Source organism: Castor canadensis, chromosome 6, assembly GCF_047511655.1.
Source record: "Castor canadensis chromosome 6, mCasCan1.hap1v2, whole genome shotgun sequence".
NCBI classification, from domain to species: domain Eukaryota; kingdom Metazoa; phylum Chordata; class Mammalia; order Rodentia; family Castoridae; genus Castor; species Castor canadensis.
The window spans coordinates 12,611,704-12,637,637 of record NC_133391.1 but is presented as its reverse complement, the minus strand read 5'-3'; the positions used below and the strand labels follow the sequence as shown (position 1 = coordinate 12,637,637).

The following is a 25,934-nucleotide window of genomic DNA, read 5'->3' as shown; positions in this document are numbered from 1 at the left end:
TGAATGAACGTGTCACCACCTGACACGACATACTCGTACCTCAGGGGCCCCCAGTACCTGCTGACGATGGGGTACAGGAGTGGGGCACAGCAGGCACTGCGTGAGACCCCAGCTGGGGACTCGAATCTATTCAGAAAACAGTTTCCAAGCGGGACTGACTTTTACTGTGTTTTCCACTAGCTTCTATTTCCCTCTGGATCAAAGCCTTAGCTGGGAACACCTGTAATCCCAGATACTCAGGAAGCAAAGATTAGGAGGATCAGAGTTCGAGGCCAGCCCAGGTGGATAGTTTATGAGACCCTACATTGAAAAAACCCAGCCCACAAAAGGGCTGGAGGAGTGGCTCAAGTGGTAGAGCACCTGCCTAGCAAGTGTGAGGCCCTGAATTCAAACCTCAGTGCCACCAAAAAAAAAAAAAAGTCTTATTTTCACAGCTAATCTCAATTTTTAAAGGACCTCTTTTGTTCTTAAAAAGGCAGAAAATAGGTTTTATTCCAAAACACATTTTTAAATACTATTTCTAAAGGGAAAGCCAAGTTTTGTTAGGAAGTCAATGATTTTCATGGTTTCTGAGCGTTCTCCAGGCTGGCTTTCCAGCCAAGCTTTGGCGGATATGTTTGGAGCCCTCAGCCCATAGGTTAGTAACCCCAAGCATCTTCCTGTGGGGACTTCCCAGCTTGTTTGAGCCTGGCAGCGAGGACAGATTCAAGGCTGGGTCTGACATGGCCCATGGGGTGACTGCTGGCACACAACTCCGTGCACACTCCCAGGCCAAGGTACTTCAGGCTGTGGGACTGTGTCCTTCCAGGGAGCAATGAGTGAGCGGCAGTGACCAGAGGTGGCTGCATGAGTCAGGTGATCAGAATGAAAGCCACAGGCTGCTGGGGGCCAGCAGGAGACGTAGCACAGCCTGTCCAAACGCAGTGTGCTGTGACAGGGGACTCCCCACCATCAGGAGGCCTGGCTGGTCCCCACACCCGGCTTCTGCTGACATGGGGGCCATCCTCAGGCGGCTCAGATGAAAGACTTGGCCAGAGTCACCATGTGATCCACGCCACACGCCACGTCCACGGGCTCACCGGGCATCGTCACCTGAAACACAAGCCCAGCACATGGTGAGAGGGACTCGCTGTGAGGCCACAGGCCTGGAGCTGATCAACCTGGCTCTCGGTCACCTGGCCTCTCTGAGTCTGGCTCCCTGTCCTGGACACGGGGATGCCCACACCTCCCACAGCTCACTGGACAATGGGCAGTGACCCAGTGGAAAGGCCATCCTAGCTCCCTGCCCACCACTGCTCACCTCCACCCAACAGGCCGCCCTGGGTAAGGGCACAGACGCTGTGTCACAGAGGCCATGCTCCCCTGAGTGTGGCCACCAGACTCCCTGCCCCATCACCACAGGGCTCCTGGAGAATAGAAGAAGCCCTCCCCGCCGGTAGGTACATATGGGAACACATCCCACAAACCTCCCTGCAGACACAGGCTGTGTTCCATGCCCTGTTGCCCTCAGGAGAGGCACTGGCTATGCCTCAGCAGACACCAAGGCCTTGCCACAGTCCTGACCATACTGCCTGGCCGGGCTGACAACCTGCCACCCAGCAGGAGGCCTCGCTCCCTTGGGCCTGGGGCCTCCCTGCCTTCCCAAGTACACTCGCTGTTCTAGAACCTTCCCTGGGGATCAATGCCTCAAACCATTCCAGGCATACCTCAGAGCCTGGCCAGTTCTCCAAGAGGGCCTGTTTTGCTTCTCTTAGGGTTTTTTTTTTTTTTTTGTCAGTTTTTGTTTGTGTTTTTGAGATGGTGTCTTGCTATGTATCCAGGCTGGTCTGGATCTCATCATGACTCAGCCTCCCAAGTGCTGGGATTACAGATGTGCACAACTAAGCCCGGCTTTCTCTTGTTTATTATGATTACAAACAGGTAGTGTAGTCCCACGACTACACTATAAAAGGTCATTCAGTGAGAATGACAGGTGTTAAATATCTCTTAATACCCCCAATGCTCTCTGCCTCGCTCCCCGCCTTCCCTGGAATTGAGAAGTTCTTTGACAGGATGCTCAGGTCCTTCCAGGGGTCCTCTTTAATCACTTTCACACACACACACACACACACACACACACACACACACAAATCACACACACACACACACACACACACACACACACACGACAACCCGCGCAGCTCATGACTAAGGAGGAAAACAGTGGTCTATGAGCACGGAGATGGAAGGTGCTGACCCCAGAACAGCAGGGGCCACCAGACCCTTAGGGCTCCTGGTCACAGGTGGGAAGGAAGCAGGAACTGAGTCATGCTACTCTCACCTGCCTCCCCAAACAGACACCTCAGCAGAACCTGCCACAGAAACCACTGAGCAAACAGCGCTGCCCGGTGACAGCGTTCCAGGGAGGCCTGGAACACAGCAACGTGTGCCTGCAGTCACAAGAACAGATGGACTCCTGGCAACCTCTGGAGAGCACTCAGAGTGCCTCTCCTCACGCACCTGTGGCACGCAGGCACCTGAGTCCTTGTTCAAGCGCTCTGGCCATTACAGCCAGGCTCGCTCGCCCAAGGCCTCTCTGGGGGTCAACAGTAGCTCCTGAGGCTCCAGCACCCCGGCGAGCGTCCCCTCCTCCCCACCACCTCCGTTGCCTCATGAGCAGGGACCAGCTGCCCCCACCTTATTTTGGGTTTGTAACATGGCCCAGAACCCAGGATGTCCTCCTAACTAGAAAAGCCCCACTGGGGCCAGAAGGCTGCCAGAGCGACAGCTTTTCCCACACTCCTCTCCTGTGCTGTCAGACCCACTATGGCCCATGGCAATGGAGTGGGTCATACAAACAAAGAGGCCCCAAGCCCCAGCGGTGGTGACCAGAGGGACATGGGTAAAGGGGGCTCAGTCTGCAGCAGTCTGTGGGTCACAACAGGCACAGGCACTTGGGGGAGACCTCAGTTGTGGCCCTAACATCCCACAGCATCCACCTGTGCACACTGGGGCGAGAGGCCTGAGCCCAAAGGTCCCTGCCCCACTCTCCGCAAAGAATGCCCATTAACGTGGGCATCCAAATGAGAAGGGGCTTCCCGAGGACAGGGCCAGGGGTCACGCACAGCCCCACACTGCCCTCCAGGTCTGCAGGGCTCATTAGGTCACAGGGTCCTGAAAGGCATACAGCCTTCTGGAATGTTCCACATCTCTGCATTGTACCACCCTCCACAGCCAGGGACCCAGAAACTCCAGCTTCGGGCTCTCAGGAAGAGGCAGGTGACAGTGAAAAGACCATCATCGGAGAAGGTGGCACGGCTGAGAGAATCTTGGCTCTGCCTCTGACTTGGACGTGAAGCTCTGAGGAGCACAGGCCCTAGGCAAGCTTCTGGAAGGAGAGGCCCGGGCCCGCACACTATCAGAACAGCCCCTCCCTGAGCCTCTGAAGGACTGAGTGGCACCACAGTGTGTGTTACAAACGTAGGTTCCCGTTTTAACAGTTTTCTGGTACTTTTCCTTTGGTGGCACTGGGGTTTGAACTCGGGGCCTCACGCTAGGCAGGTGCTCTACCACTTGAGCCACTCCTCCAGCCCTGTTTTGTGAAGGTTTTTTTCGAGACAGGGTCTTGCAAACTATTTGCCCAGGCTGGCTTCGAACCACAATCCTCCTGATCTCTGCCTCCTGAGTACCTAGGATTACAGGCGTGAGCCACTGGCGCCCAGCACAAATTGTCATTTTTTAAGAAGTGAGTGCACAGCAGAGATGGAGTACGGTCCCAGCAGCACTGGGCAGACGTGGCCTTTGTGGGGCCTCAGGTCTCACAGCTCGCCTGGCACAGCAGGCTCAGGCCCCACACACACCAGAGACCCACATGTTGGAGCCTTGGTCCCGGGATTGGCACTACTGGAAGGCAGTGGAGCCTTTGAGAGGCAAGGCCTAAGCCCAGCATGGGTGGCTCACACCTGTAATCCCAGCTACTCAGGAGGATCGAGGTTCCAAGCCAGCCTGGGCAAATAGTTCACAAGACCCTATCTCAAAAAACCATCACAAAACAGGGCTGGGGGAGTGGCTCAAGTGACAGAGCACAAACCCTGGGACTCACGGACTGTGCAAGAGGGAAGACACAGCTGGCTCCAGGACAGACTGGTGTGCTTGGCCCCTGACGGCAGGCACATGGCAGAGAGCAGCCAGAAAGATGCCATTCCCCTCGTAGTGAGTGAGGAGTCAGAGTCAGCAGGCGCCACCTGAGTGTCCCAGGCATCAGGCTCCAGTAGCCTGGACCTACAGACCCATCACCCAGCAGGCCAGCCGTGGCTAGCCATGTCACTCCAAGTGGGAGGACATGAAGGCAGGTGGCACACCCTCATCATCACTCATGCCTATCGGGGCAGCCACATGCACTCAGACAAAAGGAGGGGGAAAGCTGCCAGGGCACAGGTGGCCCTCGTGAATGCTGACACGCACAGCAGGTGCCCTAGCTGCTTCACACCGCACAGATGACAGCCTTTCCTCCCCAGGCACACGCCACACAACCCCTAATGAGTCTCCATTTCCCATGCTTCTCCCACAGCCTCCTCTGCCCTGGGTTTTCATTTGGTTTGGTTTTTTTAAGACAGAATCTCACTATGTAGCCAGGCTGGCCTGGAACTCAAGATCCTCTTGCCTCAGCCTCTGGAGTGCCAGGATTACAGGTGTGCACCACCACCTCACACAATACATTCTGTACCATAAACAGATATCCCATATTCGGAAGGAATAAATAAAGAAGTTATTTACTGACTCAGCAAACAACACTCAAAAAAGTACAATTTAAGAAAGAACCTCTTTCCCCTTGAATCTGAAACAAGCCTCTAACTGCATCCTAGCCCTAAGCAGGGCATTTACGCCCTACCTCAGTGGTGTGGTTGAGCGACCAAAATAGGTAACAGCCCGCCTGTATGTTCGCTTACTGTGGTGCTGGGGATGGAACCCAAGGTCTTGTGCACTCAAGCTGCACCCTAGCCGGCCTGTTTCCTTTCCAGTTCACTGGAAAACACACACCACCCCATGCATGCCAACTTCCAGCACCTCCCAGTCCGAGCCTCACCCCACCAGTACTCGCTCTGGTGCCTGGCATGCCTTTGTATCCCTGTTCTTTGTGGTACTGGGGTTTGAACTCAGGGTCTACACCTAGAGCCCTTTTTTGTGATGGTTTTTTTTGAGATAGGGTCTTATGAACTATTTGCTCGCTGGCTTCAAACTGCAATCCTCCTGATCTCTGCCTCCTGAGTAGCTGGGATTACAGGTAGGAGCCACTGGTGCCCAGCCTGTGATGGCTTCTTACAGAGACTGGCACAGCTGGGTGGGCCATTCCTTCCAACCTCACACCCAACAGGCCCCAGGAATGTACAGACTCCACTGCAGGGAAAGCAGTGACCCCGCAGCCACCATTCAGGCCTCCTGAGGCTGTGGCAGTGTGTGCGAGGCAGGGGAGCAGGTCCTGTGTCCCTCGTCCTGGTCCGCGCACTCACATAGCCTTACCCTCCACGGGAAGTACTGGTCTCTCAGGTGGCCGATGCCCAGGCACCCACGCACATTCTTGCCCCACGCAAACAGCTCACCTTTGTCTGCAAAAGAAAGAAGATGGTGGGGGCTGAGCTATGCCAAGAAGGTGCCCGAGCCCAGGGCTGGTGCATCCACACATGCAGCACGGCCAGGGCTCTGCCACACAGCCACTCTGCTCATGCGCGGCCACCTGCGCCACCACCGAGGTTCTGGCAGGACAGCTGTGCCTGCCACAAACCCTGGCTACACCCGGGCTAACTGACAGTGAGAAGAACGGTGCCTCATTCCATGTTTGGCTTTCTGTATTTGGGACATGCAGTCAAGTGACAGGGACTTAGTGCCTGGGGACAGGACAGACACTGAACAGACGTGGCTCCTGTTCTCATGGGATCCCAGAACAGGGAACAAACAAATGATCAAACCAATGCACACAGGGTTACAAGACAGAAAAGGACCACCAAGGGAAAGAGGTCCCATGCCATGGTTTGAATACGGTTTGTACCCAAAATTCATGTGTTGGACACTTGGTCCCCAATGTAATGGTTCTAAGAGGTGGTAGGACCCCAACAAAGGATTAATGTTCTTCCCAAAAGACCAGGTAGGTTCCTGCAAGAGGAGGTTATTATAAATGAGTTCAGTTTCCCCACATGCTCTTGTACTTTCTGGTCCCCCATGAGCCAGTCAGTATAAACCTCTTTACTTTATCAATTTCCAGTCTCATGTATTGTGTTACAGCAACAGGACACAGACTAAGACCTCCCAGGACACAGACACCACACTGGAGCTTTAGGACCACGGGGGATGCAGCCTCTCATACCTGGCCTCCAGCTCACACTCCAAAGAAACCACAAACCAAAGAAATCAGACACAAAATCCCAGGATGAAAGAAAGACACCCACACCACAACCTCAAACCCAACACTTCTGACTTGGCCATTTTTTTGTAGGTGGGAGGATTGGACTGGGATTTGAACTCAGGGCTTCAAGTTTGTAAAGTAGGTGTTCCACTGCTTGAGCCACACCTCCAGTCCATTTTGTTCTGGTTATTTTGGAGATGGGGGTCTTGTGAACTGTCCAGGCTGGCCTTAAGCTGCGATCCTCCCAATCTCAGCCCCCCAAGTAGCTGGGATTACAGGTGTGAGTCACTGCACCTGGCCTGGCTGCTCACTTTAGTGACCCTCGAGAAGGCACACTCAGTGGGACAGACCAGGAGCTGACCCCAGTTAAGGTTGAACCTGAAGGAGCCAAGCCCTGCTGGGCCCCCTGCAGGCCATAGTCTGGTCGCTTACTGGTAAGTGCTGCAAAGTGGCTGAGTCCGCACCAGATGTGGGAAACACGGACTTCTGGGTTGAACTCCGTCACCCCGAAGAGCGTGGGTGGGATCACTTCTGGAAAAGCAGTCTCCACCAGGTTTGGCCCTTTCCCGAGAATCCCATAGCCCCAGACGAAAACATGTCCTTCTCCTGTGCTACGACAAAACAACAGTCAGTACAGCAAACTTGGGGGTGTCCTCCCTCACCAGAAGATCATGACATCCACGTGCACTTTGTGTCTTTCCTCCTTGGTTGCAAGAACATGCTGACAAGGACTTAAAATAAGACTCCTCTCACCAGGAATGGTGACTCACGCCTGCCATCTTATGTAAGAGGATCAAGATTTGAGGCCAGTCTGGACAAAAAGTTAGCAAGACCTCATGTCAACAAAAAGCCAGGCATGGTGGTTCACAATTGTAATCCCAGCTACTCAGGAGACATTAAGTCAGAGAATCACGGTCAAGGGTGACTCCAGCCAAAAGCACAAGACCCTATCCAAAAAAACCAAAGCCAAAGGGCTGTGGGCAAGGCTCAAGTGGTAGAGGCTGCTTAGCAAGCACAGGCCCTGAGTTCAAACCCCAAACCACCAAAAAAAATTTTTTGAATGAAAAGCTTCCCTGCTTAAATTCTAGCCTGTGGAGTCTTACATAGCCAGCTAGCCAATGTCAGAGCACAGACTTCCCAACTCTTCAGGGTAACCTGGGGGCCCAGTCCACACATCACCCAGAAAACCTGTGTGGTCAGAGACCCTGAGGTGGCTTCCCCTGATGGTGGCTCTGAGTGTCATACTGATGAGAAGACCGGACCACAAACACACACAATGTCTCTGGCCGGATCCTTAAAGCTACTAGATTTTTGTTGGTTTTAGTTTTTTGAGACAGTCTTGCTATGTAGCCCAAACTGGCCTTGAACCTGTGATCCTCCTGCCTCAGCCTCCTGAGGCCTGGGATTACAAGTTTGGCCACCACACCTGAGTTTTGTTTTTTTTCTGGTGCTGAGGGTAGAACTCAGGGCCCTGTGCACGCTGGGTAAGTGTTCTGCCACTGAGCTACACCAGCCCCAGCTATTAGTCTGACCCTGGGGCCGTGGTGTAGCTCAGTGGTGTCACTCTGGCTTTGACCCACAACCCCTCCCCCACAAAAACAATGAACTTTAATATTAATTGGTGACAGGGCTTTAATCCCAGGGTGTGGGTCTCATATCTAAACTCTGCCTTTTTTTTTTAATTTTATTCATATGTGCATACAATGTTTGGGTCATTTCTTCCCCCCTTCCTGTGCCCCCTCCCACTCCTCCCCTACCCCCTCGCTACCTGGTGCCTTTTATTTTCTGCCTGGCAAAGCCTAGGCTGGCGTCCTTGGCCCAGGGTGAGGGAGAAGAAAGCGGCTCACGTGTGGTTCCAGGCCCACCACAGGACGACTGAGCCGTGCTGCTGCCTATACACCTGTCACACTGTCATCTTCCCACCGGGACTTGCAAGCTCAACCCATAATCACTGACCCCCATCCAGCTGGGTCGTACCCTCGGCTGAGGTCTACACCTCCTGACCTTACTCCATGCCATCTGCCACCTGGAAGAGGTCTCACCGTTCAACACGGCACAGCCCGTCCCGCCACATGCTGCCTGCTGCACCTTGCCCAATCCTAAGAACGGCAAGTTCCGGGGAACGTTCACCTGGATCGACACAGGGTTGCAGGGTTAGGAAAACAAGGCAGCGGGAAGCACATCCTGGTCACTTGTTTATTCCACAAACACTTCCTGGACATTCAATGCACGCTGTGCACTGGGACTGGGAACCTATGTTAACCACCTCAGACTCCTTTAGATAAAGGTGGGGTGCAGACCTAAAGTACTGATCACACCCAGCTTTTATTGGTTGAGATGGGATCTTGCAACCTGTGGCCAGGGCTGGCCTCAAACCATGATCCTCCTGATGTCTGCCCCCCTGTTAGCTAGGGTTACAGACATAATAATTTTTTACAATTTTTTTTTTTAAAAAAAACAAAACAATTTTTAATTGTCTAAGCACCAGTCATGATGGCTTTTAAACCTACACTTTTTTGTGGTACTTGGATTTGAACTCAGGGCCTACACCTTGAGCCACTCCACCAGCCCTTTTTTTGTGATGGGTTTTTTTGAGATAGGGTTTCTCCAATTATTTGCCTGGGCTGGCTTCGAACCATGATCCTCCTGATCTCTGCCTCTTAAGTAGCTGAGATGACAGGCGTGAGCCATCAGCACCTGGCTGAACCTACACTTCTTTCCAGGCTCCAAGGAGATGACCAGGATGAGGCCCTTTTATGACAGGCTAGGCCTGACTAGGGCTCACACATCCCAACTTGAAGAATCTTCTGGAAAGGTCCTTAGCTTCTGTTGTTTCTAAATACCCCAACAGTAGGCAGGTGAACCAATACCTGTGTGGAGTCCGTGATAGAGGCCAGCTGTAAGTACTCAGAGTTGCCCCAACCAAAGATGCCTCCATCAGCTGACACGGCCAGGCAGCAGTCGCCGTAGGTGGCCACCTGGATGACCTTCACCCCAGCAAGGTCTCCGCCCACCTTGGTGGGTGTGCTGGTGATGTTGTAATGACCCAGGCCTGGCACGGTGGAGACACAGACTTTTAATTACTTGCTCTTACTATCAATCAGAAATCCTCACCTGTTCCTCTGTAGCTCACACACCGTCCTCCTCTGTGTTCTCAGAGGAGGAAAATGGACATAACTAAATTGGTGTGTTTTTTTTTTTTTAATTCGGTACTGGGGCTTAAACTCAGGACCTACACCTTGAGGAGCTCTACCAGCCCTTTTTTGCATTAGGTATTTTCGAGATAGGGTCTCACGAACCATTTGCCTGGGCTGGCTTCAAACCCCAATCCTCCTGATCTCTGCCTCCTGAGTAGCTGGGATTACAGGCGTGAACACCAGCACCTGGCTCCATTGCAAATTTATAGGTGTAAATCAAGTCAGAAAACTACAAGATGAAACAGCACTAGGATGAACCTATTAGGCTTTTCATAAATTACAAGCAATATTTTTTCTTCTTTGTTTTTGTGTTTTTTAGTTCTGGGATGAAACCCAGGGCCTTGCAGACACTAGGCAAGCACTGTACTACTGAATATATCCGAAGCCCTACAGGAAGCAATTTTTAATGCAGTGTTGGGCTGGCTAGAAAATAAAGGAGCCAGCATGGTGGCATACACCTGTTGTCCTTGAGGGAGGACACCACTTGAACCCAGGCATTGCAGGCCAGCCTCAGCAATACAGAAAGACATTATCTCAAGACACCACCCCCATAAAACTGGTGAGGTTGATGGTAAGCAGAGAAAAAGGCAGGATTTGGCTTAAGGACAAAGGTTGCTATCTGGACTGCAGCAGGGGGTCATGGTTGGGCAGCTGACCAAAGAGGAACACTGAGTCTCACACCCCTGCTTTAAACCAGGCTCTCAGAGCAGCCAAGGCAGTGGCAGGTAGCCAACCCCCTCAGCACCAGGCAAAAGCAAACCCTAACACCAAAAAAAACTAGATAGCATTTGTTGCCCTCAATGCAGAGAAACTAATGCAGATACTTTAAAGTGACAAAGGCCAATAGGAGAAGGGGACCAGGAACTAGAGAAAAGGTTAGTTCGAGAAGAATTAATTTAGAAGGTAACACACATGTACCGGAAAGCAATACAAGTCAACTCCCTGTATCCTTATCTCAACTAGCAAAAACCCTTGTTCCTTCCTATTATTGCTTATACTCTCTCTTCAACAAAATTAGAGATAAGGGCAAAATAGTTTCTGCCTGATAGCAAGGGGGTATGGGGTGAGGAGAAGGGGGTAGAAATGACCCACACAAATATTGTATGCACATATGAATAAAAGAAAAAAAAAAAAAAAGCAAACCCTAAGCCAGGCACTGATGGCTCATGCCGGTAATCCCAGCTACTCAGAAGGCAGAGATCAGAAGGATCGAGGTTTGAAGCCAGCCTGGGCAAACAGTTCAGGAAACCCTATCTTGAAAAAAAAAAAACTATCACATAAAAAAGGGCTGGTGGAGTAGCTCAAAGGTGTAGTCCCTGAGTTCAAACTCTAGTATCGCAAAAAAATTTAAAAAAAAGCAAACCCCAATCTCAGAGGAGAAGTCTCCTACTTAGGTACTCAAGGTTCCAAGAAATTAAACTCTGTGAAAGATGAGCTCACAGTCCAAACTCGCTGAGCACAGGAGGAACACACACGCACCCCTTGCAAGACAGCAGAACTGAGAGGGGTGAGTGGACTGGTAGAGTGGCTAAATAGCAGAGTCCCTGCCTAGCAAGCATGAGACCCTGAGTTCAAACCCTAGTACTACCAAAAAAAACAAAAAGAAAGAGGGGTGAGCCACTGCCCCTCCAGGCTCAGACCTGGTGACGGATGAGGGGCTCAGAGGGTGAGGGGAACAGAAAGGGATGCCAAAGGCAGTGTTCCTGTAAGTGATGAGAAGAGCCAAACCAAGGAAGCTGGGTTCCAGACCATGACCCCTACAGTGCGTAGCTCCATGTGATGGGCTGGGTGCATCCAAGGGGTGGCAAGCACACTACCTGTCTGGCCGTCAGCCCCCCATCCGCAGGAGTGCACTTCGCCTTTATCTGTGAGGAACAGACTGTGATCCTGACCACAGGCAACCTGGCAAACAGACAGAGGCGAGCAGGTGAGGTAAGTCCTGTCCCACCCCTTGGAGCCAAAGCAGCAGGGACTGAACCCAGGAGGCCGGATGCTGCCTAGGCCGCCTGTGTGTCTCATTCTCCCTGAAGGCTCCGGCCTAGCCTTTGTCACCTGATCCATTCAGACTGCTCTTGGTAAAGTCAAGTGTAGGTGTCCAAAGGAGCAACCCAAAGCTCTTCTGTCCCCCTGCCCACATGACACCTGCCCCCCCAACCTCCGTCCCCCGCCAGCCTCCAGTCTTGGCTGTGAGCTCAGTCTCTTCTTCGGCCCCTTCAATGCCAGAGAATTGCCCCACAGTCCCCTCCTCTTGTCCCTTCCCTAGGAGACGCCTCGACTCGCCAAGCCCGCCTGCCCCTCTACACCGTCTCCATCAACAAGAGCAGTGAGTGCTGGACTTCCTGAGTTCACTAACTGCCCCTCGAAAAGTAGCAATCATGGAACATTCTTCAACAGGGTACCATACTGAATCAACAGCCAAGGCCAAGTTGAAAGGGACTCACAGAAGTCTGCCAACTTACCCAGTGAAGGAGAGGGAACTTGAACTTGCATCGCTCGACTTTGAGGCCTGGGTGAGAAGCCCTGTCCTTTCCACTGCCTCATTTCCAGATTCCCCCTCCAGCTCCTCTCGCTTCCCTCTGCCCAAGTCAGACCCGTTACCCTCATTCCACCATCTGGGCTCAGAACATCAGCATATGGAGTCACAGCCTTCTAGCTCCCTCAGCCCCAATCCCTTCTGTCCATCCGTTCTCCTCTCCACAAGTCTACTCCACCTGCGCCTTCTCTTTTTTCCCTACACCGTGAGCCACTCCACTAACGCTTTTTTGTGATGGGTTTTTTCAAGATCAAGTCTCACAAACTATTTGCCCAGGCTGGCTTCAAACCATGATCCTCCTGTTCTCTGCCTTCTCTGTAGCTAGGATTACAGACATGAGCCACCACTGCCCAGCTAACCTGCCCCTTCTCTCCAAAGATGCCTAACGGGACTTCATCACCTACTCCCCAATACCACAACCAACACCATCTTTCTAAATGGAGTGTCACTTAACCCTGCTTACTACTTTTTATTTGGTGGTGCTGGGAACTGAACCAGGACCTGGTGCGTGCTGAGTGATGGCTTCACCACTGAGCTGCACCCGGGGAGAACCATCAGGAAACTCCTCAGCTAGATACATGAGCCCTTGGCCTCTAGGTGGCTTTCCATACTGCCCCAAGCAGATTGACCTCCAGTCACACAGAACACTAGTGATGGGTTAAAGCCTGTGGCAGCTGGGAATCAATGGCTTATGCCTGTAATCCCAGCTGATCAGGAGGGTTTGAAGCCAGCCCCAGGCAAATAGTTCATGAGACCTGAGCTCAAAAAAACTTATCACCAAAAAAGAGCTGGTGGAGTGGCTCATGGTGAAGGCCCTGAGTTCAAATCCCAGTACCATCAAAAAAAAAAGAAGACTTCTAAGAAGGTTTAAGTCCTTAAGGCTTCCTGAAGGGTGAGATTTGCCAGGGCAGTGAAAGCCTCTCTATCACCATCCCTGGTCTGACCAGGAAATCACTGAACCCCTATGCCTCCTGCAGCAGGCCCTCCCTCCCTCCCTCTCTCCAGCTCCTGGCAGACTCAGTAGCCCCCGCTAGGGACTCCCCAGCACTGCCTGTAAACACCTGCATGTTTATTTAAGTAGACATTATAAATACCCACTGTGTGCCAGGCACTGCCCACAAAGGAAAATAAGGTGGTAAGCCAGACACAGCCAGCCTGGAACACAGTGGCACTAACCAGGCTGTAACGCAGCCTGTCTACCTACTGGGACATCACCTGCCCTCCCCACCCCCAATCTTATCCAATTCTGTAGTCCTAGGATCTGGCATTGATTCAAAAATGATCCAAACATTTTTACACTAAATTAATAATTCAGAAAATCCCCCTAACAAATCTGCTACCCCCCCCCACAGCTTTCAATCTTTCAAAAGCACCGTGGAGAGAGGACAATCGAGTCTCAGCCCACATCTCTTACCTGGACCACCTTTCCATCGAAATCCTGCATCCTGTGGACCTTGTGACTTTCGCTACCAGAAACCAAGAGAGCAGAGGCAAGAGACCAGGTCAGGAGCAGTGTGCAACCAGGCCCTGCCCTCATCTCTCCCGCTGCTGGTGGTCCCCATATGCACACAGTAACACTCAGAGCACCTCCCAAGGTCAAATGCAAGGCATGAAAATAAAACAAAACAAAACAAAACACAAAGTGGTTTTTATATGTACTTGAGGCCAGAATGAGAGGAAATGTTTTTCAGGGAGGTTTTTGATAGTATTAGGGTCACCCTTTTTGCACAGGCCAGCTTGGCCCACGACCCTCCTATTTTAAGCTGCCTGTTGCTGGGGTGATAGGCGTGCACCACCATGCCCAGGTTTTTCCATTGAGATGGGGTCTAGATTGGCCTCAAATCACAATCCTCCTGATCTCAGCCTCTCAAGGAAGCTAGGATTACAGGTGTGAGTTACTGGCTTAGAGAGAAATTTTTTAAACACCAAAATGAAAAGACGGAAATGAAGGGGAGTTTTTTTTTTAAATTAATCAACTTGATAAAATAAACAAAACTTCCAAAATTAATTCACACATTACAAGCACTACTCCTCCGCCCTCCCCTCCCACCAAGCTAACATACGGGGCTCACCAGAAACACAGCAGCCCTGCCTAGGACCCTGCACCAAGCTCCAGGCTTCCTCACCTGCTTCAGGAACCCGGCCTATCACTCTTCAGCCTGTCCATCACACAGAAGCCTTAGTGTTTCCCTGACCTGGAGGAGGAGGTCCTGGAAACTCACCTGTAAACTTCACTCTGCACCACCTTCCGGCCACACTGCCCGTACGAATTGTTCCCCATACTAAAGACTAAAGAACAGACCGTGTCACATCAGCTGCGCTGTCACATTTGCAGGATCCCTGCAGGTCAGGACTGGGAAGGGGCAGAGAAGGGGGGGGCGGGGAGGCAGGCTCCCAGCGGTTCTGGCCCAGTCGCTCACCACATCCCAGCCTTTGCCTCTGCCTCCAGGGAATCCCACACTCTGAGGCCAGTACCCCACTCCCTGTCCCTGTCACTAGATTGTCTGTGACACCAAATCCCCTCTTTAAAAAGTTCCTAAATGCACCTTTGCCTTTTCCTGTTGAATACACTTAGCCAGAAAATGATGTGAAAATTGCCACCACCTTGGCCTCTTCCTGAAACAAGCCCACATGGGGAGGGGCACATGGCACAGGGGCCTGGCACCCAGGAGCCCCTGCCCCGGGGAAGAAGCACTTTTAAGTGCCTGTAACTTTCCACGCACACAGAGGACAGGGCATGGGAGAGGGAACAGGGTCTTCCATGCCACAATCCCACTGAGCCCCAGAAAGGCCACGCTCACCGATTAATCAGATGGGGCTGAAACTCACCCCGTGACCACACCCACAGGTGAGCAAGTCCACTCACCACCTTCGCCATCCGTCAGCACCAGGGAGTGCGCCCGGCCACAGGACACCTGCAGCACCCGTGTCTCCTGAGGTCTGTCCAGGGGCAGCGGGACAGGTGAGGGCTCCAACACGTACTCATAGCCCCTGGCTGGAGACAGTGGCAGGGTCACAGGGCAGCACACTGACTGAGTGTCACAGCATCAAATCATCCTCCCCAGCCCCACTGTAATGCAGCAAAAATCAGAGATCACCATGGCAGACTCGAGGCTCGTGGGTGAGAGGCACAGTCAGGACCAGGAGCCCAAGTCTGGGGGCACAGCCACATGGCCAACACCACATAAAGACAGAAAGTGGGTTTAACGAATGGCACATTTAGCTCTTTTTTTTTTTAATTTTTGTGACCCTTTCTTTTTTTTTCTTTAATTAGTGTATATTAATTGTACAAATGGGTTTCTTTGTAATTTTTTTTTTTTTTGGCTGTACTGCAATTTGAACTCAGGGCCTACACCTTGAGCCATTCCACCAGCTCTTCTTTGGTGTGATGTGTTTTTTTCAGATAGGGTCTCGTGAACTATCTGCCCAGGCTGGCTTTGAACCTCGATCCTCCTGATCTCTGCCTTCTGAGTAGCTGGGATTACAGGCGTGAGCCACCGGCACCCAGTGGGTATCCTAACACTTAGTGTTAAAGAAATCACTTGGGCTGGGACGGCACTCAGAAGCACAGCACTTACCTACTGTGCACAGGGTTCCATCTGTCACCCATCACCCAGCACTTTTGTGAGGCAGGGTCTCACAAAATGCAGCAAAAATCAGAGATCACCATGTGTGTAACCCAGGGGGGCCTGGAACTTGTGATCCTCCTGCCTCACCCTCCCATGCACTAGGACTGAGACTACAGGCTTACAGGCATGAGCCACTACTCCCACCCAAAAAGAAATCTTTTTACACGTCAATGACTACTGTTTAAGTTTTTAAGGAAGTAAAAGCACTTTCCTTCTGCAATACCCACTAAAAATTCTTGAGGGACCCTGTCTCAGAAAGAGAGAAATGTTTCTTTTTAATTTTTTTTTTTTTTTGTGGTACTGGGGCTTAAACTCAGGGCCTTCACCTTGAGCCACTCTACCAGCCCTATTTTTGTGAAACGTTTTTGGAGATAGGGTCTTGGGAGCTTTTTTTGCCCAGGCTGGCTTTGAACCTCGATCCTCCTGATCTCTCCCTCCTAAGTAAGTAGGATTATAGGCGTGAGCCACCAGCGCTTATTGTTCTTATAATATTGTCTGGCTAGCATCTACTGACTTTTTAAAATATCATTCTATGTAGGAGGGTGAGTATGGTGCAAATACCATGTACACATGTATGTAAATGGAAAAATGGTATCTGCTGAAACTGTTCCAGGAATAGGGGTGGGGGGGGGTGAAGGAGAGTGGTGGAAGGTGTGAATTCAAGCACGGTGCGTTTGATATATAGTAAGGACTTTTGTAAATGCCACCACCCAGCACAACAATGAAAAGAAATAACAAAAAAATAAAAAAAAATGTCATTATAAATTATTTCTAAGATTTTTACAATTCAAGTTTGAAGCATATGGAATAAAGCCTTCATTTTAAGGATTTCATTAAAAATTTTCCCCAGACCATATTCTAGTCACTACAGAATGTTGGGTCAAATGGGAACATCGTTACTTATCGGCAAAGAGCAGGTAACTTGTCCTTCTCCCTGAAGGCTCAATCTCCTTACCAAAGAGGCAGAAAAATAATCTAGTCCACATGGCTGAAAACATCCCTTCAAGACTCCAGCCGAGAGAGGGGGTGGGGGGGAAGGGAGGGGGAAGGGAGTAGGCGGGAGAAATGACCCAAACATTGTATGCACGTATGAATAAACAACAACAAAAAAGACTCCAGCCAGGTGTGGTGGTGCGCATCTTTAATCCCAGCACTCAGAAGGCTGAGGCAGCAGGATCAAGTTCAAGGACAGCCTGAGCAAATGTGTCATTGGTTTAGGGGACACTGCCCGACCCGCTGCAGCAGAGAAGCCAGGGTGAGGATGCTTACTCACTTTTATCCTTCCGACTCCTGTGGAACCCAAGCTGAGAGTCTTTGTTGAGTCCCATCCCCCAAACTTTGGTGACATCCTTGGTGTTTGAGGACAGCAGCGTGAATCCATAGCCACAGGCCGCAGAGGAAATCTGAAAAAAGGTTTGCAGGAAGCATTAACCGACTGGTGAGGCCCAGCCTCCCCAGCACAAAAGGCAGGTTACCAACCACACCACACAGTTTACTAGCAACTGAGCATTCACTGTGTGTCAAGGGACCTTCGCCCTCACCCTACCGACTCGCATTGTCACCCCACCCACCCCAGCACGGCCAAGCGCAGCAGCTCACACTGCTTGGCTTGACTCCTGGCCGCTGTGTGGCCTGAGGCAGGTGCACTATCTCTCTGGCTGTTTCTCTAGCATCCTTCTCACTGACTGTTGTGAAGAAGGACCGAGTTGAGACATCAGAAGCCACCCAGTGAACAGCACCTGGGGTGGTGGGAGAGTCACTTGAGTACTTACTATCACAGGAGCAGCGTTGGGTAGTTGGGTAGATGACAAAGCCAGGGGTGGCCCTTAACCCCAGGCTATGCTATCACACCTCAAACCACGGGCCTTGCAGAGATGGTGGCGTTCCAGCCACTGTGAATTTGACACATCATAGGTGCCAAGGTATTTGGGGTTTCACCCAAATTGTCACCAACACTCACCTTCATGACCAGGTGAGGGACTCAACTTCCAGAGCAGCTAGAAGCAAGCCAAGGTGGTTTGATTTTAAAATCAGCCCTCTTTCCACACTCCCCACTGTGCCCATGTTCCCAGCTGGCTTGGGCAGTCCTGGTTTATACCTGATGTCCCAACGTCCACTCTCAAATAAACAGGGTGATGAATTATAGGAAGCTCACCGTAATGACCCCACTATCTCTCAGCTGTTTACGTTTTATCAGAGGCCTTGTAAGCTCTCTGAGATGTCACACAAATCAAACCAAATCCAGATAAAAATGCCAGCACACCAAGCATCACAAACAAACAGGAGTAACCGTTTTGATTATGGCATGTATCAAAGAAAGCTAGAGAAATGTCTGTAAAATTGGATTTGTTGGGGCAGGGTTCAGTGGTTCATCCCTGTAATCCCAGCTAGCTGGGAGACAGAAATAGGAAGGTTGTGGTTAGAGGCCAGCCCCGGGAAAAAGCATGGGACTGTCTCTGGAAAAATAACTAAAAGCAAAAAGGACTGGACGAGTGCCTAAGTGACACATCACCTCCCTAGCAAGTGTGAGGCCCTGGGTTAAACCCCAGTACTACAATAAATAAATAAATAGCTGGGCACCAGTGGTTCACGCCTGTAATCCCAGCTACTCAGGAGGCAAAGATCAGGAAAATCAGCCCAGGCAAACAGTCTGTGAGACCCTATCTCAAAAATCCCCATCACCAAAAAAACAGCTGGTAGAATGGCTCAAGGTGTAGGCCCTGAGTTCAAACCCCAGTATTGCAAAATAAATAAATAAAATAAAATAAATAAGTGATAGATAAATAAAAATGTTTAAATGGATTTATTGATACTTTGTTTAATGAAGTCATCCAAAAGGAAGGTATCCCTCCTTTTGACCTCGTGATATTTTCTCTGCTAAGATTCACATGGAACACAGACACCCACACCCTGTGCAAGTCAAAACGCCTCTCTGGCCTCCTAGAGTCCCCACCCACACCTCTGAATGGCCCCAGCCCCCCAGAACCGACCTACGACCTACGTGGGAGGCTGGAGCCAGCCCGGCCACACAGCAGGAAGCACAGATGAGAAGAAGGTCTATACCGATGCTCAGCACACTCGGGTTTTCTCGCTGCAAGGTGATGCGTGTTTATTTAAGTCAATAAATATTTGACAGACACATGCTGTGTCATTAGATCTGTTAATATGTGAATGGCAGCGTCAGTGTAAGTGGGGCCTGTGAGGATACGGTGCCAGAAGGGGACTTTAGCCACAGTGGCTGGCCAGCTCTCCCCACAGAGCAAGAAAAAAACAGGACACAACTGTATAAAAGTAGAATGAAATAGAAAATAATAAAACAGAACAGGGGCTTAAGCTGTGGTTCAAGTGGTAGAAATGCCTGCCAAGCAAGCATAAGACCCTGAGTTCAAACCCGAGTATTGCCTAAATAAATAAATAAACAAAATAAAAATAGAATAGACTAGGATAGAGTAAGGGACTGGAGTCTAGCTCGGTGACAGAGTGCCTGCCTAGCACGCATGAGGCCCTAGGTTCCATCTCAATGCCATAAAAAATAAATAAATAAAATAAAATAAAAAGCTGACCAGGCTTGGGTTCTGAAAACAAATCAAAGAGAAATAAACAGAGATGTTGACTCAGGAAAAACTGCTGGCACCTCAGGCCTGAACAGCAGGACTCCGCAGACCTCTCGTCCTGACCTGTTCCAGCTAGCCCAGCTCGGTCAGCAGGGACAGTCCCCAAGGGCTGTGCTGACGTGCAAACCGTTATGTGGCTGCCAGGCAGGACGGATCTGTGGTGTATGCTGAAAATTCATGGCAAACATCCAACTCAGTAAGAAACAAACAAAGAGAAGCCATCCTGATGAGGGCACCAGGAGAGGTGGACCAACTGGACATTTAACAGGAAGGCTGGGACATGGCTTAAGTGGTAGAGTGCCTGCCTTGCAAGCACAAGGTCCTGAGTTCAAAGCCCAGTACCACCAAAAAAACAAAGAAGAAAGGAAGGAAGGGAGGGAGGAAGGAAATTTAATAGGAAGAACAAGCACAGAGGCTCTGCACACACCCATGACTACCTCAGAAACTACACAAGTGAAATGAGGCACTTTAGCTCCATCGGGAAGTCAGAGCAGAGGCAGACTTGTGACTCTGAATGTGGTTACCAACCTGCACACACACAGCAGTGATGAAAGGTAGGAGCCTTATAAGCTGGAGGAAGGCATAGGTCAGAGGAACGTGGTCCCAGGTTAGCCTGGGCAAAAAAAAAAAAAGCAAGGCCCTAGCTGAAAACTAACCTAAAGTAAGAAGGGTTGAGAATGTGGCTTGAGTGGTAGAGTGCCTGCATAGCAAGTGCAAAGCCCTGAGTTCAAACCCAGTACTGTCAAAACACATTAACAAAACCAAAAAGGAACAGGGCAAAAAGTCTGGATTTGACCACTTCTATTCAACACTGTACTGGAGGTTCCATCCAATGCAATAAGGCATGAAAAAGAAATAAGAAGCACCCAACTGCAAATGAAGATATAAAATTGTCTCTATCCACAGGCAACCAGACAATGTGACCCTATATATAGAAAATGCCACCAGGTGCCGGTGGCTCATGCCTGTAATCTTAGCTACTCAGGAGGCAGAGATCAGGAGGATCATGGCTCAAAGTCAGTCTGGGCAAATAGTTCACAAGACCTTAAACCATATCACAAAACTAGGGCTGGTGGAGTGGCTCAAGGTGAAGGCCATGAGTTCAAGCCCCAGTACCACAAAAAAAAAAAAAAAAAAATCCAAGAAATACACAAAAATCTACTGAACTAGTAAGTTCAGCAACATCACAAAATAGAAAAGATACAAAAAACAACCATAGGGCTGAAGGTGTAGCTCAGTGACTGAGCACTTGCCCAGCATGTGTGAAACCCTAGGTTCAAACCCCAGCACTACAAAACACCAACAAACTGTTATTTCTATATACTAGCAATAAATATTCCAAAAATGAAACTAAGCATACCACTTATAACTGCACCAAAAAATTGTTTAGTAAATTTAACAAAAGATATGCAAGACTTATACACAGAAAATTATGGAGCAGAGTTGAGAAAAAAATAAAGACCTAACTAAATGGGGAGACAGCCCATGTTCACAGATTAGAAGACGCAAAATTGATGAGGTGGCAATTCCGCCCAAATCCACCCACAGATTCAACATCACCCCCATCAAAACATAAGTATTTCTACAGAAACTGATAAGCCAATCCAAAAAGTAATATGGAAAATAAAGGACTAAAATAGATAAAATATTTTTTATAAAAAAAGAAGAATGAATTTGGAGGACTATACTTCTCAATTCCAAAACTTACTTACTATAAAGCCAGCCAGGCAAAAAAAAAAAGAAAGAAAGAAAGTTAGTGAGACCCCCAACTCAATCAATAAGCCAGGCATGGTGGTACACTTCTGTGATCCCTATGGGGGAGGCATTAAGCAAAGGATCTCAGTCTGAGGCCAGCCTGTGGTAAAAATGCAAATCTTACCAGAAAAATAATTACAGCACCCAGGTGCCGGTGGCTCACATCTGTAATCCCACCCACTCAGGAGGCAGAGATCAGGAGGATCACAGTTTGAAGTCAGCCTGGACAAATAGTTCATAAGACCCTATCTTGAAAATATCCAAGACACAAAAGGGCTGGTGGGGTGGCTCAAGGTGAAGGCCCTGAGTTCAAACCCCAGTACTGCAAAAAAAAAAAAAAGTTACAGTGATCAAGATAGTGTCATTTTGACATAAGGACAAGCATATCAACCCATGGAACAGAATTGGCAGTTCAGAAATAAACCTTACATTTACAGTCAACTAATTTTTCACAAAGATGAATGATAAAGAAAGAATTTAGTCTTTTCAACTAAGGATGCTAGTACAACCTTTTATCTACATACAAAAAGATGAACTTAGATCCTTACCTCACACCATATACAAAAATCAACCCAAAATGGTTCGTAGATTTAAATATAAAACTATGAAGATTCTATAAGAAAATACTTGGGTTAGGCAAAGATTTTTTTTAGAGATGATAATAAAAGCACAATCCCTGGCACAAAATCTAATGAACCAAATTTCATCAAAATCTGAAACTCTGGGCGTGTTGGTGTGGCTCAATGGTGGACTCCTTACCTATAAGCAGGAGGCCCTGGGTTCAATCCCCAACACCATAAATTAATAGTGAAAATGATAATGATAATAATAAAAATTTAAACTTTTGCTCTTCAATAGACACTATTAAGAAAATAAGCCAGGTATGGAGGTTTAAACCTGTAATCCTAGCTACCTAGGAGGCAGAGACTGGAAGAATCAGGAGTATCACAGTTTGAGGTCATCCCAGGAAAAGACCACAAGACTCCATCTCAACCAAGGGCTGGGCACAGTACCGCATGCCTGTCATCCCAGCTACTGTGGGAAGCACAAATTAGGAGAATCATGGTCCAGGCTGGCCCAGACACAACACAAAATCCTATCACAAAAATAACCAATCCAAAAAGGGCTGGAGGTGAGGTTCAAGTGGTAGAGCACCTGCCTAAGCAAGCTCAAGACAGTGAGTTCAACACCCAGTAACCAGGAAACTGAAAAAAAAAGTGAGCTTCTAAGCACTTTGGCTTCCAAAGCACCTTGGGACAGATGTTCTTGCTGATAACCCTTTAAAATCTGAGCAAGACCTGGCCCAGGTTGTTGAAGAAGCCACAGGGGTTCCACTGCCTTTTCAGAAGCTCATATTTAAGGGAAAATCTCTGAAGGAAATGGAGACGCCTTTGTCAGCACTTGGAATACAAAATGGTTGCCGGCTTATGTTAATTGGGGAAAAGAACAATCCAGAGGAAGAGGTTGAACTAAAGAAGCTGAAAGATTTGGAGAAGTCTGTGAAGAAGGTTGCTGACCACCTAGAAGAACTGACTAAAGAACTTACTGGAATCCAGCAGGGTTTTCTGGCTAAGGAGTTGCAAGCTGAAGCTCTCTGCAAACTTGATAGGAGAGTGAAGGGTACAATTGAGCAGTTTATGAAGATCTTAGAGGAGATTGACACAATGATCCTACCAGAAAATTTCAAGGACAGTAGGTTAAAAAGAAAAGGCTTGGTGAAAAAGGTTCAGGCATTCCTATCTGAGTGTGACACAGTGGAGCAGAACATCTGCCAGGAGACTGAGCGGCTGCAGTCTACAAATTTGGCCCTTGCTGAGTGAGGTGCATTGGAGGCTCTGCTCTCTACCAGTTCAGCTGAATTGCAGCACCACAGCCCTGCCCTCTCTGGAACAGAAGTTGCCTATTTCTCTAAGCCACCAGAAGCAACTAGCCAATTGCCAATTTTCTTACTCCTACACCAGTTCTCAATGAAAAAGTACTGTCTTTGCAACCTTAAAAAAAAAAAAAAAAAAATCTGAGCTCACTAAGAGGCGTCATACAACCATTTTCCATGCTCACACCTCCCTCCCTCTTCCTTTCTCTATTTTTTTTTTGGTGGGGGGTGTACTGAGACTAGGGTTGAACTCAGGGTCTACACCTTGAGCCACTACCACCAGCCAGTTTTTGTGAAGAGCTTTTCAAGATTGGGTCTCTTGAACTATTTGCCTGGGCTGGCTTTGAACTACATTCCTCCTCCTGAGTAGCTGGGATTACAGGCATGAGTCACCCATGCCAGCCTCTTCCTCCCTCTTGGTCCTATAGCTGCTCAGGCTGAATCTCCTTTCCCAGTGGCTGATCACTCATCCACAGAGCCCACATTTTCTCTGACCTCTTGAATTTTCCCTCCTCTCACATAAGAACCTGCGGCTCACTTGTAGTGCTGGTGGCTCACACCTGTAATCCTAGCTACTTGGGAGACTGAGATCAGGAGGCTCAAAGTTCAAGGAGACCACCATCTCCAAAATGACCAGAGCAAAATGGACTAGAGGTGTGGTTCAAGCAGTAGAGCACTTGCTTAGCAAGTGTGAAGCCCTGAGTTCAAACTCTAGTCCCACCAAAAAAGAAAAAAAAGTCTATTTTTTAAAAACTTGTGGATTCAGACAGAACGGGGTTCGAATCCTACCTAACCTACACCCGGGGCCTTCACCTTTCTGTGACTCCCTTTTGTCCCCTGTAACTAGGGGTGCCCACCACCGACTCCAGAGGTGCTGAGCAAATGCCTCAGGCCAGGAACAACACCTGGCACGGTGCTGTAACCCCACAGACGTTAACAGACATCCCTGATGCCTCCCATCCTCCCATCTTGCAACCCGCATCGCCCACTTCCGGAAGCATGGCGCATGCGCGGGGGTGCGGGGCGAGCAGGGAAGGGGAGGGGAGAGCCACGGCCCGCACCTTCTGGCCCATCTCTAGGCGGTAGGGCACCGGCTGGATCCTGCGGAGCGGCTGCCCCGAGTCCGGCAGCACGAAGGTGGGGACGCCCAGCGCCCCCGAGAAGCTGAAGCCCCACACAAAGACGCGGTCGCAGCGGGCCGCGCGCTCGCCCACGTACTGGAACACGGGCGCGTCCTCCTCGGCCTCTGCTGCCTCGCGCCGGCTCCGCGACCGTCCAGCCGGCGTCCAGTGCTCGCGAACCGGCCCCAGCCACCTTAGCCGCCGCCCCAGCCGAGCCACCGTCGGTAGCGTCGCCATGCTCCGCCGCACGCTTTAGTCGCTCATGGGCGCTGCCATCTTCTGTCACCTTTGACCTCACGTCGTGCCGGAAGTGCATGCGTCGGCGGCCATGTTTACTACTGGCTGAAGGCAACGGCGTTCAGCTACAGAAGTGGGTAGTGGTATCCTTGGCCGGCAGCTGGGAAAAAGACAAAAGAATGCCAGTGCCCTTGTCATTTCTTAGCTAGCCGTGCTGCAGCCGTGCTTTCTCCCATCTCGTCCCTTCTCAACCTCACCTCTAAAATGAGCCTTGGAAAAAAAAATCTCATAAAGTTAATTTTTTAAATGAGGGATTTGGATTTTTATGGCTTTTAGGATGGCTTGGCGCTCATTATGATCCAGGACAGGGACTTCCAAACAACAGTCCCCAATTCTGGCAAACTTCTTCTTTCCTGGCTTCCTTTTCCCTGTGTGTTGCCCAAGACCTGATTGTGATCCCATTTCAATCTACTCCCAAGAGCAGTTCAAATTATTATTATTTTATATTATTGTTGTATTGGGAGTACATTGAGACACTTACAAATGTGCTTACAATGTATCATAGTTGAATTCACCCCTCCATCATTTTTCCTTTATTACCCCATTCCTGGAATAGTTCACCAGGTCTCACTTTTCCATTTGCATACATGAGTACACAATATTCCACCATATTCACTTCCTGCACCCTTTCCCTACATCTGCCCCCCCCCTCACTGGTGCCAACTCCAAGCAGGACCTGTTTTACCTTCCTGTTCACGGTTTTTGAAAAAAGACTTTTTGTTTGTTTAGAATATCTATGCAGAGACTTTCATTGTGACATTTTCATGTATTATAACCAAATTGGTTTATCCCTCTATTTTTCTCCTTTCTACAATTCAAATTATTTTGTTGTAGCATTACCTTGTATCCATGTAACTAGAGTTTTTAGGGGGAAAAGCCCCGCCTCTGAGAGCCTCAGCTGGACTGAGCTCAGTCACCTATCCCTACACACAAACTGAAAAAAGCAGAGAACAATAAAGAAAAGATGTAATCAAATGTGGCCACATTTGGAAGACATAAAAGGGGTTCAGTGATTCAGAGATTGTCCTTGGTTAGTGGCATGAGCTTTAGACTTAAAGGAGGAAATGGAGCAGGAGATGAGGGGTGTGTATAATTAAGCTTTCCAGGTCAAAGATGTAATCCAGTTCATTATCTCAAGATGGTCAAGTAGGGCCTGGTCACTTTAAGAAAGAAAGGCATTGTCATGTGGGGACAGTTTCAACTTTTGTCACAAGCAGATTATCCATCAGTCCTGTCCTTCCTGGAAGTCAAGGTGACTGCAGGACAGACTCAGAAGGAAAAGGTTAAAGAGGCAAAAATGGAGCCAGAGAGAGGCAAAATGGAGTTGGGCCAGTGACTGGGGCCCTCCTTCATCCATGTGAAGCACATTTATCATTATATGAGGCTGTTTTATAGAGTGATCAGAGAAAACCCACCCATAAGGTGTATCTGTGAGAGTGCTGCCCAAAGGCCTCCGGGGGTTAGCTCATCAAGGGTCACATCACCCGTCTGCTAGACTATGAAGTCTATCCTCTGTTTTCCTTGAGGTCTGCTTCC

General features: G+C 49.5%; 2 protein-coding genes and 1 pseudogene across 3 annotated transcripts in view; 2 read left to right on the top strand and 1 right to left on the bottom strand.

The window, feature by feature from the left end:
• Window positions 1-440: 440 nt before the first annotated feature.
• On the bottom strand, window positions 441-24,338 carry Rcc1l (RCC1 like). Of its 2 annotated transcripts, none has more exons than XM_020164563.2 (11): window positions 24,042-24,338; window positions 17,012-17,141; window positions 14,976-15,104; window positions 14,332-14,398; window positions 13,524-13,575; window positions 11,394-11,478; window positions 9,250-9,431; window positions 8,422-8,509; window positions 6,812-6,985; window positions 5,500-5,585; window positions 441-1,092 (listed from the first exon to the last, which is right to left on the bottom strand). In XM_020164563.2, the coding sequence occupies exons 1-11, from the start codon at window positions 24,336-24,338 to the stop codon at window positions 1,015-1,017; spliced, it is 1,368 nt and encodes a 455-aa protein (XP_020020152.1). In that variant the 3' UTR covers window positions 441-1,014. The 2 variants fall into 2 exon arrangements, with proteins under 2 accessions (XP_020020152.1, XP_073931863.1); XM_074075762.1 differs by having other exon boundaries at window positions 442-1,092; window positions 24,199-24,330.
• On the top strand, window positions 18,704-23,098 carry LOC141423956 (BAG family molecular chaperone regulator 1 pseudogene; annotated as a pseudogene).
• Window positions 24,335-25,934, top strand: part of LOC109686981 (general transcription factor II-I repeat domain-containing protein 2B-like) — a 57,863-nt gene continuing 56,263 nt past the window's right edge. Inside the window, exon 1 of the mRNA XM_074075758.1 lies at window positions 24,335-24,471. The gene's annotated coding sequence lies outside the window, so the exon portion shown is untranslated. The remainder of the gene's footprint in view (window positions 24,472-25,934) is intronic.

What these genes read in the sequence shown, in the direction of transcription:
- Rcc1l (XM_020164563.2), bottom strand. Translation starts at nt 24,338, where the DNA reads ATGGCGACGCTACCGACGGTGGCTCGGCTGGGGCGGCGGCTAAGGTGG. An exon ending in GCTGACGGATGGCGAAGGTG is followed by an intron (nt 14,399 to 14,975) that starts GTGAGTGGACTT and finishes TCTGTTCTTTAG; the next exon opens with TCTTTAGTATGGGGAACAAT. An exon ending in ACCAGTACTTCCCGTGGAGG is followed by an intron (nt 1,093 to 5,499) that starts GTAAGGCTATGT and finishes CTTGTGTTTCAG; the next exon opens with GTGACGATGCCCGGTGAGCC.